The 13,735-nt window shown below is 46.3% G+C and overlaps 1 protein-coding gene and 1 long non-coding RNA gene across 2 annotated transcripts in view; one reads left to right on the top strand and one right to left on the bottom strand.

The window, feature by feature from the left end:
• Positions 1-244: 244 nt before the first annotated feature.
• The window catches only part of LOC141999594 (uncharacterized), a 17,412-nt gene continuing 3,921 nt past the window's right edge, over positions 245-13,735 (top strand). The window contains exons 1-2 of the long non-coding RNA XR_012642030.1: positions 245-301; positions 3,989-4,143. This is a non-coding gene — a long non-coding RNA (uncharacterized LOC141999594). The remainder of the gene's footprint in view (positions 302-3,988; positions 4,144-13,735) is intronic.
• SF3A1 (splicing factor 3a subunit 1) overlaps positions 7,524-13,735 on the bottom strand; it is a 19,674-nt gene continuing 13,462 nt past the window's right edge. Inside the window, exons 10-16 of the mRNA XM_074973180.1 lie at positions 13,104-13,225; positions 12,703-12,945; positions 11,665-11,875; positions 10,704-10,855; positions 9,675-9,776; positions 9,397-9,468; positions 7,524-8,296 (exon numbers count right to left, since the gene is read on the bottom strand). Of these exons, the coding sequence (XP_074829281.1) occupies positions 8,195-8,296; positions 9,397-9,468; positions 9,675-9,776; positions 10,704-10,855; positions 11,665-11,875; positions 12,703-12,945; positions 13,104-13,225 (1,004 nt within the window). The 3' untranslated portion in view covers positions 7,524-8,194. The remainder of the gene's footprint in view (positions 8,297-9,396; positions 9,469-9,674; positions 9,777-10,703; positions 10,856-11,664; positions 11,876-12,702; positions 12,946-13,103; positions 13,226-13,735) is intronic.

The raw sequence follows: 13,735 nt of genomic DNA, 5'->3' as shown, positions 1-13,735 counted from the left end.
CGGTTCACTTCCATCAAAGTCACCTGGGGTGAGATTACCTGTCAGCAGCCCCCTGGCTTCAACTATAAAAGAAGCTTCAGGCCTGACGCTTTTAAGCTCAGATCTGCTTAGACTTGGATAGGGAAAGTCAAAGCCACAAGACTGAGGTGTCCAGGTTTACTCTGCATTCACCCTGGAATTCTCATGGAAGAATCTGAACAAACTCTGCACCTGGACTGCTCATTGGACTATAACCTTTTGAGTTGATTCCAGAAAGGCTTTTACAAATCAGCAGCCTCACTCTCGCTACGATGAAACGGAGGTAAGAACTTTACTCAGATCCGTATGTATATCGATCTTTTAACCATAGCAACTCTCTTCTTTTTATTAATAACTCTTAGATTTAGTTAGTAAGAATTGGCCATAAGCATGTGTTTGGGTAAAATCTGAAATATTCATTGATCTGGTGGGCAATGCATTCAGTCTTTTGGGACTGGTAGAATTTTAAATATGGTGAATAAGGTTTTCAGTAACCTCTCACTATATTAGACTTTGCTGTCTGGATGGTAGCCAAAGCCTAGATTGCTTAAAGGGGACTGTAGTTTGGCCTCCTGGTAACCAGTGTGGTGTTACAGATGCTGTATTGTTACTGGCTTGGTGAATCGAATCATAGAATAAACGCCCAGTTTTGGGGGATTGTCTGCCCTATTCCTTGCGGCCCTGAGCGAGCACTCTCAGTGTGGCCCTCCAGGCAGCACGGTCCCACTGGTGACACCATCTCTTTGGGAACTGCAACCATTACTTACCTAGAAAAGGAATGTAAGGAAGGTATTTTGTTGTTTTATGCACTTGCCTCCAGTCCCCGAGGGCAGCTCCTGTTTCCTTCTCCTATTTAGCCGCCACTCGTGGAGGTAGCTAGTCTGGTTTTGCCTTTGTTTTTTTAAACCGGGATCCAGGTTTGTCTTTGCAATGAAGTGCCTGGGCAACGCGAGGAGGGACAGCAAACAAGGAGCCTGCCCCTTGTAACATGCCCGCTCCCCGCAGACCACCAGCAAGTCAGGTACTGCGTCCAGTGCTCCACAGGCTAAAGGTTGAGAACCGCTGATCTACCTAGTCCAGCTCCATCTGCCACGGCAGGACTGGTCCTTCTAGCCCCTTTTCTAGTGCTTGGTCTGATCTCACATGTCTCTGGCTTCCCTCCCATCCCCAATGGGAAACTCATGCCCTCGCAGCTATCGCTGTCAGGAAGCTTTTACTGATATTTAGCCTCAATTTCCCCACTCGTTCGATGGGCCCACAGGCTTGCACCCAGCTTCCAAACCTAGTTTACGCGTGGCTTGACCCATCCATACCGCCCCACCAAACAGCATTTAAACCAAGTAACCAGAACAAAATCACATTTCAGTAAACCCAGCTCCAGCCCCTGGGAAGATGGAGCCTAAGATCAGACTATGCTGCAAATGTAAAAGGTGGAGATGTGACCAAGCATGAATCTTTTATGAATCCTACCCGAGCCTCAGTTTCCCTCTGTACTTTGCATTGTTACCCAGTGGAGGAAGAGGGGTTAAGCCTACACTTAGGGGCAGCACAGGACCGGAGGTGGAAGTGTCATCTTGGTGTCTGGGCCAGTTAAGGAAGTAGCTGTGACCTACTGAAGGCAACTCCTATCACTGCAGAATCTAAGAGAGACAATGGAAAGCCCCAATCATCAGAACATTCACCTCTAGCAAACCACCCATCATGGGAAGGTTTCCCCACCTCGCAGAGACGCCAGCTCAAGGACAAAGGACAGAGACACGACCAGAAGGGGGAAAAGGGCAGTGTTGTGGGCTGGCTCTTCTCAGCTAGGTTTGACTAGGGAGTCAGAGACAGACCCTGAAATTGAGTTCACTGCAGCTTAGATGGTGAATTGTGTTGGCCTGGCCAGAATGGACAATGTTTCACCTTCATTCCTCTGTGCTAACCTGAGGGCTTCCCATACTGTGGCCACTGGACTAATAAAGCCAGCTCTGTTTTGAAAAGGTTGTTTGGTGTCTCTGCAAACACTAGCTGAGGTGCATTAGTTCCTGAAGAGTCTACAGGTCTCTCCCCAGGAGCCTGGCTCAGGGAGACTCGCTGGGCAGAATACTCTGTTAAGGAGGAGGACTGGATTCCAGAGGCTGTCTCAGAGGTAGTGAGGCCACGTGGCCTGCCCTGAAGGGGGAGGGGGCTCCTTGGGGGTCTGGCACACTGAAGGGGTTCCTCCAAGACTGTTTAAAAGTTGGGGTGTAGCACACATCCCAGGGGACAGTTTTGAGCTCTCCTCTTATAAAAGAGGCCTTTCAGAAGGCAGGAGCAACTCTCATTCCTCTGAGCTCACAGACTTATAACTGGATGGAACCTGTCACCACTTGGCCAACCCTCCCCCTCACCAGGGTGATGAGGATCAACGAGCTCTCCCCGCCAAAGCACTCAAGCCTGTGAAGCACAGAACTACTCCACAACACAGGTAGGAGGTAACTGGTTACTAAATCTGTGAAGCTGCCACAGGTCAGCAGGCAAACAACCATTAGCTTAAGTAAATAGTGCATGTTTCTCTGGGATACAGACTTTTTCAAAACAAATAATTCAGTTTTCGGGGCCTACTCTGGCCTTGGCTCTTTGCTGAAACGGTCAACTGCAGTCAGTCAGGAGACCCCTTGTCCACCATGATCTGAACTTAACGTCCAATTCCACAACAGCCAAAGAGACACCAGCCTGTAACTGTTCTATACTTGAGCTAGGTTTGAACCAGTGACAGACAGGCAATCCCATTACAAAAGCTCTGAGCCATCCACCTATTCCTACTGACCACAGATTAGAGACAATCATAGAATATCAGGGTTGGAAGGGACCTCAGGAGGTCACCTAGTCCAACCCCCTGCTCAAAGCAGGACCAATCCCCAATTAAATCATCCCAGCCAGGGCTTTGTCAAGTTGGGCCTTAAAAACCTCAAAGGAAGGAAATTCCACCACCTCCCTAGGTAATGCATTCCAGTGCTTCACCACCCTCCTAGTGAAAAAGTTTTTCCTAATATCCAACCTAAACCTCCCCCACTGCAACTTGAGACCACTACTCCTCGTTCTGTCATCTGCTACCACTGAGAACAGTCTAGAGCCATCCTCTTTGGAACCCCCTTTCAGGGAGTTGAAAGCAGCTATCAAATCCCCCCTCATTCTTCTCTTCTGCAGACTAAACAATCCCAGTTCCCTCAGCCTCTCCTCATAACTCATGTGTTCCAGTCCCCTAATCCTTTTTGTTGCCCTCCGCTAGACTCTCTCCAATTTGTCCACATCCTTCTTGTAGTGTGGGGCCCAAAACTGGACACAGTACTCCAGATGAGGCCTCACCAGTGTCGAATAGAGGGGAACGATCACGACCCTTGATCTGCTGGCAGTGCCCCTACATATACATCCCAAAATGCCATTGGCCTTCTCGGCAACAAGGGCACACTGTTGACTCATATCCAGCTCCTTGTCCACTGTAACCCCTAGGTCCTTCTCTGCAGAACTGCTGCCTAGCCACTCGGTCCCTAGTCTGAAGTACTGAATGGGATTCTTCTGTCTTAAGTGTAGGACTCTGCACTTGTCCCTGTTGAACCTCATGAGATTTCTTTTGGCTCAATCCTCTGATTTGTCTAGGTCCCTCTGTATCCTATCCCTGCCCTCCAGTGTATCTAACTCTCCTCCCAGTTTAGTGTCATCTGCAAACTTGCTGAGGGTGCAATCCATGCCATCCTCCAGATCATTAATGAAGATATTGAACAAAACTGGCCCCAGGACCGACCCTTGGGGCACTCCGCTTGATACCAGCTGCCAACTAGACATGGAGCCATTGATCACTACCCGTTGAGCCCGACAATCCACATTATAGTCCATTCATCCAGCCCATACTTCTTTAGCTTGCTGGCAATTATACTGTGGGAGACCGTATCAAAACCTTTGCTAAAGTCAAGGAATAACAAGTCCACTGCTTTCCCTTCATCCACAGAGCCAGTTATCTCGTCATAGAAGGCAATTAGATTCGTCAGACATGACTTGCCCTTGGTGAATCCATGCTGACTGTTCCTGATCACTTTCCTCTCCTCTAAGTGCTTCAGAATTGATTCCTTGAGGACCTGCTCCATGACTTTTCCAGGGACTGAGGTGAGGCTGACTGGCCTGTAGTTCCCAGGATCCTCCTCCTTCCCTTTTTTAAAAGATGGGCACTACATTAGCCTTTTTCCAGTCGTCCGGGACCTCCCCCAATCACCATGAGTTTTCAAAGATAATGGCCAATGGCTCTGCAATCACATCCGCCAACTCCTTTAGCACTCTTGGATGCAGCGCATCCGGCCCCATGGACTTGTGCTCATCCAGCTTTTCTAAGTAGTCCCGAACCACTTCTTTCTCCGCAGAGGGCTACCCACCTCCTCCCTATGCTGTGCTGCCCTGTGCAGTAGTCTGGGAGCTGACCTTGTTAGTGAAGACAGAGGCAAAAAAAGCATTGAGTACATTAGCTTTTTCCCCATCCTCTGTCACTAGGTTGCCTCCCTCATTCAGTAAGGGGCCCACACTTTCCTTGACTTTCTTCTTGTTGCTAACATACTTGAAGAAACCCTTCTGGTTACTCCGAACATCTCTTGCTAGCTGCAACTCCAGGTGTGATTTGGCCTTCCTGATTTCACTCCTGCATGCCCAAGCAATATTTTTATACTCATCCCTGGTCATTTGTCCAATCTGCCACTTCTTGTAAGCTTCTTTTTTGTAATTAAGATCAGCAAGGATTTCACTGTTAAGCCAAGCTGGTCACCTGCCATATTTACTATTCTTTCTACACATCGGGATGGTTTGTCCCTGTAACCTCAATAACGATTCTTTAAAATGCCCATGGGAATGATATAAAACTAGTTCACTAAATAAAATCCTTCATCGCCACCGAGATCTGAGGATAGCACTGGAAAGACTGAATTTCCTATAGAAGAGATGTATCACCACCCGCTTCCTAAGTCTCAGCTGCAAGTTAGGGCTAGAGAGAGACATCCAGGGATCCTGATGCCATGACAAGTATAAGAGTGAAGTCAGTTTGAGTGGTTTCTGATGCCATCAGTGCCAAAAGATAAATACAGACCCATAGATTCCAAGCCCAGAAGGGATCATTGTGATCACCTCGTCAGACCTCCTGTATAACCTAGGCCATAGAACTTCCCCAGAACAATTCCTAGACCAAATCTTTTAGAACAAAATCCAGGTCAATTTAAAAATTACCAATGAAGGAGAATCCACCATGACCCTTGGAACAAACTTACCAATTTGTTAAAAATTTATGTCTTATTTCCAATCTGAATGTGTCTCGGTTCAACTTCTGGCCACTGGATCACACTCTCTTTTTCTCAACAGCCTTAGTTTTCATGTGCTGCCCTTTGTATTGCAATTGAAGAAGATACAAGATTTCAACAAAAGTTGCATTTTTAAATCATATGCAATGTTTCAAATAATTTTTTTCCACTTTATAAGCATGTACTTACCATGGTCTCTAGATTAATGTACCAACAATGGTTGAACTAGATCTTTCTATAACTGAGCCAATGACGATTGAGAATGGATGTTTGTACAGCGCCTAGCACAAGCGGGTCCTAATGCACGACTTGGCTTGTAGACATTACAATAATGCAACTACTCATTGCCCCAGAGAAACCTGTTGGACCACCTCATCTCCATATCCTCAAGAACAGTCTCTGAAAAATAGTCCCTACAACATACTCTGAAGGTCAGCAAACTTGGGCTACGTCCAACCAAGTTCCAGTATCATAGGCCTTCCACCACAAACACTGCTCCAGGCAAAAACACCGGGGAGGTCAATCTCAGTGCTGGAGTACTTCTCAACAGCTGGGATGGAGCATGCAGGGAGAGGGGGTCACCAAGATGGAAGCCATAAAAGGCTTTCTAGATCAAAGCCAACACTTTGAAGTGCACCTGGAAAAGAATCAGAAGCCAGGGAAGTCCAGAGCACCCAGGTCTCACACTCCCTGCATAAGAGTGAGGAGGCAGCCATGTTCTGCACTGCTTGGAGGTTTCCCAGTGGTAGTCCCAGAAAGCACATGTTGAAATAATCCAGCATGGCGGTAACTGGACGGTGTAGATCACTCATGGCAAGGTCCCCAGGCAACAGGCGTGGGTGCAATCTCCTTTCCAGGTGTAGATGGAGTAAAGCATTCTTGGACACTTCTGTTTCCAGACTAGCCAAGGACCCTGCAAGACCCCTAGGCATGATCAGTCCCCAGAACTTCAGTGGGATTTAGGGGTGGTCAGACCATCAGATGGCAAACACCATTAAGGAAAGACAGGAGCTTCTTCATTCCTCTGTCCTGCTGTTTTAGTCACAGCTTCACAAGGACATAATTCCCACCAGACCTTAATCCCCGACACCCCAAGCTGAAAATGGGTTTCATAGAGATGACTCTCCAAATCTGTAATGAGTAAGACTGTACAGGGTTGTAGATTAAAAACCCCAGAAAGTGAGTTATACCAGTGTCTGTTGGTTGATTCTGGGGTAAACCCCACCCCCTGGCTATGCCAGTTGTTTTAACACCCAAATCTAGGCCCATCAGACCCCACCTAATGCTCTCTTCCTGAGTATGCCACCCCTGCAGTTCTGTGACCTGGGGTACTGCTCTCTGCTTTCCCCAAACACTGAAGATCTGAGACACCCGTAATTGGTTACTGACCAGGCACCGAACTATGGTCTTCTTGTTTTGCCTTTTTAAAAAGGAAGTCAGCACCATATTCCTCCCAGATAGAAGCAAGAACCACCTCCATCCATAATGAGCCCAACACTACATTCCGCCCAGCTTTCAGCAGCCATGAGCACAGGTCCCTCCCCTATGGCATAGGTCACATTGGTCTAGTCTAGTGCATCCAGCTCACTACCATGCTGCTCTACTTTCTCAGCCACACATGGCCAGCTGAAGAGTAGTTGGCCACCAGTAACTGCTGGCTTCCATGGGCCTGGAGTGCTACCAGCTACCACTGTTGGGCTCTGGCCATGCCCACTTTCTACAGCAATATCATCTGCTCTTGTCCACCCCTTTGTGGACTGGGAGCATGTCCTAGGTTGTCCTTGACCCCTGGTGTAATGGGCATGAAAAGACAAGTCTCTTTCCTCATGCTGCCACCTCTAAGAAAAGAATTTTCTTAGATATTTAAAAAAAAAAAAGACTTACAGGACATGGCTAGTTTTGTTTTTTAAGATGTCTGAGCAGTAGATAGTAAATTCTGAGCTTTTAAAATCATTGCTATCGAACAATGAAGATCTCCTGAAGCACCAGACAACAACTGACTGAAGGATCCAATGACAGACAGATATACTCTCCCGGAAGTACACAGTGGGCTCAAAGCAGCTCTATGTTGAAAAGACCTTAAGTGCTTGCATATAAGTTGCTCAAAAGCCTTTTGGGATAAGTGTAGGAGTGCTACAGAGTTGGGTAGGTCTCAATATAGAGGACATCCACAACTAGGAAATGAAGAGTCACTGCTGAGATTCCCCACTGAGATCAGAATTTTATTAAAACAAGTCACATACTGTACAGGATGATCAGAAACACAATCTCAGAGCCTCTTTATCAAAACCAGCAGCAACGTATAGTTATTCCGAAGGATAAAATCCAAAAAGACAATTACTGCAGGAGATTCTTACATGTACATTTCACAGAGAAGGAGCAAGGGCTTTATTATACCAAATAAAGGAGTTCTCAATTACAAAAAAGATTAAGTGAAAAGGCTAACATTTTAGTCAGGCAGGTGATATTCCCTGTGTCATCACAAACCCTGCTGCAAAATGAAGATGGATTTTAAAAGTCCAATCCGGACAAGACCTCAAACTGAAATGCTGCCATCACTGCTGTAGGGAATTAAATGAAAATAGTGATCATTAAGACCAGCATTCTAGCAGCGTCACAAGAGCTGTGAAATTATACGCAACATCACAATGTTTACATGGCTTTGTCTGGGCGATATGAATTCTCTCCAGCTCTGTAACGGTCTGATTTTTGGATACAGAACTAAGGACCAAAATACAGTCAATAGCTCCGAAGTGGGGGGATTAGTAAGTATCACAGGTTGATGTTTCAGCTTGTCAGTGTCCCCAGAAGCTGCAGGATTCTAGTCCTTGGGTTCACACAAATAGCAGAGCTTGTGACAGCTGTAGGCACCCTGACTCCTACTTCTTTCTGCCTCCTCTTTCTTTGAGTGCCAAGTGAATCACAGAGCCACTTATCATGTTGTAGTAAGCCAGAGAGTTGGAGTCCTTGATGAAAATGCCCTGCAAGAAACAACAGGTCTCAGTGCTCCCTCCAGAAATATTCAACTATCTGGGCAACCAGGAAATTCACTACTAAACTAGGAGGGACCTAAGGTGGTTCGGTGTACAGAGGAGGGATCCCAGTCTCCCAGAGAGAAGGATGATGTGGAGGAGCTGGATAATAAGAGTTAGGCTTCAGTGCTGTCACAGTATTTCCACATTGCAGCTAGAGTGCAGAGACAAATGTTTACTCTTTTTCAGGGTGAAGTTTAACAGACTTAGGTTTTGCCCAAAAGTGAATTCTTTGAAAGATCAGAGCAGAAATATCACTGGTTTCAGAACCTAGATATCGTGTGAGAGAGAATATACATATCTGCCATTATAAAAGAAAGGAGTTTGTTTTATTTTCCCCTCTTTTTTAAATAGCTCTACAGCCTTGGCAGGAAAGGCCGAAATTTGGCAGGGATATGTTCCTTTTGGTGTTCTAGCAAAAAAGTCTCTCTAGAGTTGGCAGGGTTACAATGGCTTTAAAATCCTACTTCATGCATGATTATACTTTGTAGTAAGTGGTTTTTTTTAAAAAAAGTTTCTCAATATTTTGATGTTCTGCACATACATGTGCATGAGTTGTGGAATTTTCATGGGCAAACCCTGTAAATCAACATGTACACAGTCTTTGGAGTAAAGATGAGGAAAGCAGAGGGAGACAGTCTCATTCAGTGCACACAAGAATACACTCAAGAAGCTACTTCAATGAGTACATACTATATGGTACAGTGTTCAACACCAATACACACAGAGGGCTCAAATCAGCTTAGTTACACCAGTGTAAATTCACAGAAAGCCCATTGGCTTCAAGAGATTTATACTGCAGTGGTGACAAGATGAGAGCAAATCCACAGAATCTCTCTCATTCACTGTCTGCCATCCAGCCTGTGCACTAAATGGGGAAGGGCCTCTGCCCAAACTGTGAGTGATGTAATTAAAGATTGCCCTGTACTGCATGCACACAAGAGGCAGAGTGAGGCAGCTTTCAGGGCCTTACAAATTTTTTTTGTACAGAAAAAGTGCAGGGAAGCAGCAAGGCAGCATTTGAAGGGTTAACACTGTCACATACTCACCTCATACTGCAGCTTCTGTTTCCCTGCTGGCATCCCTGTGGCCTCGTGGATCTTAACCTTTATAACAGAGACCTAAGAACAAGCAGAGAGAGCTCAGTCCCTCCAGTGCCCAGGCCACGGCACAAGTGGCCAGCTCCACCCACCTCCCTCCCTCACAAACTGTACACTGTTGCAATGTGGGGAGAGTCCTGAGTTTACAGCCTCAGCCAGGTAGTTTAGCTGCTGTTCTCCCAGCAATGGAATAGCAGGAGTTAAGGCCAGGTTAACAAGCCATTTACCTGATCCGAGAGCGGAAGGGTGAACACCAGCACCTGGCCATTCAGTTTCCATTCAGTCTTGTCCTGCATGTTGGGAACCTGAACTTTAACTGTGACTGGACCCTAGGAAAAAAATTAAACGTAGTTACACACACAGATGGTCCTTTATGCATAGAGACAGATGCGGTGACAAGAGGCAACCACTTTGCTGTTCCTTTGGGTGCCGCCAACTTGCATCTTTCAATTCCCTGTTACTAGGGAGTCAACATTAATTGTTTTATTTGCTTCATTACTCTCACTTGGCAAGTTATTTTGTCAAAAGTCAGTTAAGAGTTTGGTCTGCCCCCTCTCCCCCCAATTATTCCTTATTAACTTCTGGCTGTTCATTGGGTGTTTTGACTCAAGTGACACGGGGAACACTACCAAGGTCCTTCTACAAACAGCATTAACTGTACTGTATGCATGCACACAGCACTTACCACAAAGGGCCCCTATTGTGCTGTACAAGTACAGGACAATAGTATTCACTACCGTGAAGAATTTACAACTCATTTTCAGAGAAGATGCAATGAGTGACTGACAAGGGGAAGGAATTATAACTCAGTTTAATATCCAAGTCTCCTTGATCTGGGGACATTTCCTTCCTTGTAGGGAAGTGGACACACTTTAATAGGTCTTTACCGTGTGTGTGTTAACTGGAGAACTACTAAAAGCTACTCTGCATACTTAGCCTTTCCTTAAGATTGACTTCCCCATGCTGCCCTTCTCTCCAGGGGAGGACGTTTTAAGTTTTTGTAAACAATCATAAAACTTTTCAGGTAAATTTAAATTAACTCAATTGCTCTAGGCAGAGTGACAGGAAGGAGCTACTTCATAGAGACACAGTCAATTTCTCATGGGGCACTTGTGCCTACCAGCTGCCCTCCTGATTCAGGTTCCATTTTAGAGGAGATGGCCTCTTTTGGGGAGAGACTGAATACTCCAGTGTGGTCAGTGTTCCCGGCAATGCACAGCGAGCGGCTGGACTGTGGTGCTACTCAAATTATATACCTTGTTCCTGCGCAGGAACTCCTCCTCTGGCATCAGGCTGTCCTCACTTTTCGGTTTCTTAGACACAGGTTCATCCTCCATGGGTGGTGGGGGGTGAGGAGGCATTGGTGCTGGGGCAGGGACTGGAGCCACAGGAGGGGCTGGGACAAATGCTGAAATAGGAGGGGAAAAACAGCTATATATACACACACACATCTACACATGACATTCAAGAACAGTTCCCTTAACACGTTTCTGCAGTAGACTGGCACAGAACCTAAAGGAACCACCACTAGACAAGGGGGAAATTAATATACTTAGTGGTAACATGCAACATATGATGCTACATGAAGGCCTTCCCATGTGGGGAAGAGACCAGGGGAGCCAATAAACAGCACATATTTTTGTGGCTCATGTGGAAAAGTAAAAGGTCCCAGTCTCACACGTCAACAGGAGCACAGACCTCACCGTACAGTTGGTTTGAAAGGTACTCTAATTAGAGGCTGGTAAGTTACGGCAGTAATTAGAGTGTTGTAGCTGTATCAGTCCCAGGATATTAGAGAGTGAAGGTGGGTAAGAGAATATCTTCTATTGGACCAACTTCAGTTGGCGAGAGAGACGAGCTTATACAGAGCTCTTTTTTCGGCCTGACCTGAAGAAGAGCTTTGTGTAAGCTTGACAGTTTGTGTCTCTCACCAACAGAGGCTGGTCCAACACAAGATATTACCTCCCGCACCATGCTTGCAGTAAGAGGCAGTTACTACAGCCATTATTCACTCAGCAATAGCTCATCCACAGGGTTGGAAGTTAGAACGGATTTTAATGACAAGAAATGCGGGCCAGGTCACTTGGATCTATCTGACTCATTCAGAAAGTGCCACAGAGCTTTAATTTTCACTGGGATGGCCCACCAGAGAGTAGGGATATTCATATAAGCATCTTCCAGGAGCAATTACGCTGAAAAATTATTCGACTCACTGACCTGTTGGTACTATCATGGGAGGCGGGCGAGGGGCCATCATGGGGGGACCAGATGGCGGCATCGGGACAACATTGATGCGTGGGGCATGTATTATTGGTGGCATGGGGGCTGCGATGACAGAGCCTGGGGGTATACGGACCACAGAAGTCATAGGGGGACGAGGCATGACAGGAACTGCAGAAACAACAGTGGTGCGAACAGGAGGCGGCATCTAGAAAGAAGACATTTATTACCAGGTGCAGCTCCAGGCACTCAGGGATTCAGTTTCTTATACTGGTCACAAGAGCTGATCAACAGCCGCAGAGTGTCACATTCTGAATCTTTTGGCTGGTCAGTTTTAGGAATATAAGCTTAGTGGTTGGGGGTGTGTGTACTTTTAGTTGCTACTGCCATTCTTCCAAATTCCCAGGAAGTTTGGGATTGGGTATAGAAGCCTCAGTAGCAGCAAAAGTCAGTAGTTACTTTCCCCCCCACACTCAGGAGCCACATTGCACAGCCATTAAAAAAATAAGTAGTCTCAGAAACAGAAGCTCTTTGAACAGAGCCACGTGAGCAGAATGCTGCTGACCTCAAACATCAGGACAACTTCAGTGGGGCTGAGTGAGCTGCACACCGTTACCACTATTTCTCGTGCCTACACCTCTGCCTAAGATTACTACTTTCACTTCCCACCTTGGCTCTCACCCATTAATCTAGTTCACCTTCTTGTCCCTCTGAGTGACTCCCCAGCCCACACTTCCTTCCTCTCCCATTTGTCACTGTCTGAATTTCTCTCCTCTCCAGTTCAACATCATCTCCTCTTTACAATACCTCAGCTGCTGGAAAACTCCTTCCTAACGTGTTTTCCATTTTGAATACATTTTAAACTTACTTCTAGGATCCATTTTATGGTTTAGTGCTAATTTGGCAAACTGATCTCTTAACTTACTACTCCCGTTTCCAAGCAGCACCCTACCATGACCCATTTCAGCAGCAGTAAAACCTACTTCCAATTTAGCATCAAAGCAGCTGTTTGTCCTTGACAGCAAGAATGCTTACCGATGGAGGGCGTGGCACAGATGCGATTGGGGGAGCATTAGATGGGGGATTCGATGCTGCCGAGGGAGGTGGAGGCTGGGGCATCTCATTGGGCTTGCTGGGACCAATCTTCTCTTTGCTGTCATCTTCTGGCACCAGCCCCTTGGCCTTATGGATAGCCTCTATCTGCTCTTGCAGGGTGATATTGGCCTGAGCAGCCTGCTGTGTGCGGGCCATACTGCCAGAGTGGCCATCCCAGGTCACCTGGAAATCAGAAGAACGTATCAGACTGTCAAAATTTTGATCAGATTAGCAGATAAGTGAGGGCTACTGTTTCACAGCAAGAACAAGTCCCTGGAGACTCCCATTTCTACAGGTTAAGGACAGCGGGCGGCGAGGTTACAGCAGGATTTGCACTGCACCTTTTCCTCTGGTTTCTGGATCTCCTCTTCTCCAATCTTTTTACCGATAGCAGTCTCTTCCACACCAAAGATATCAGTACGGCGCTCAGCCAGCTGTTTCAAGCTGCTCTCAATATCCAAACCTGCAGACAGGCAGAGGTCGGGGAAAAATGATGTTAGACATTTTCTCTCATATGACAAAACAGAACAAGGTAACTCAGAGTCCTGCTTAATTCTCTAATCCAGTGGTTCTCAACCTATTTACCACTGTGGGCCTCATATGCAGCTCAGTGTGTGTTTTGTGGGCTACATCCGCACAATATAGAGATACTACCTGTATGGCCCAGAGGATGTCACATGGGCCGCATTTGTGTGCTGACTGGGCTGCAAGCGGCCCACAGGCCACAGATTGAGAACCACTGCTCTAATCCATTTTGTCTAACAGAATATTTTCAGTACCAATGGGTCCAATACCACTGTTACTAAAGAATGAACTTCAGTTAATAAGGTGGGCACAGAACAATGTTTACAGGAAAGCTTCAGCGTTCTTGATGGCTATCAGAATACGTATACTAAACCAGCACGGTACACAAATCACCATTTCAAGATATGTCAAAGTCCCCATTGATACAGATCAGTTTGACATGACTAAA

This window comes from Natator depressus, chromosome 15 (genome assembly GCF_965152275.1).
Source record: "Natator depressus isolate rNatDep1 chromosome 15, rNatDep2.hap1, whole genome shotgun sequence".
NCBI lineage: Eukaryota > Metazoa > Chordata > Testudines > Cheloniidae > Natator > Natator depressus.
The sequence above is the reverse complement of the archived record's forward strand: the minus strand, read 5'-3'. Positions and strand labels throughout refer to the sequence as shown.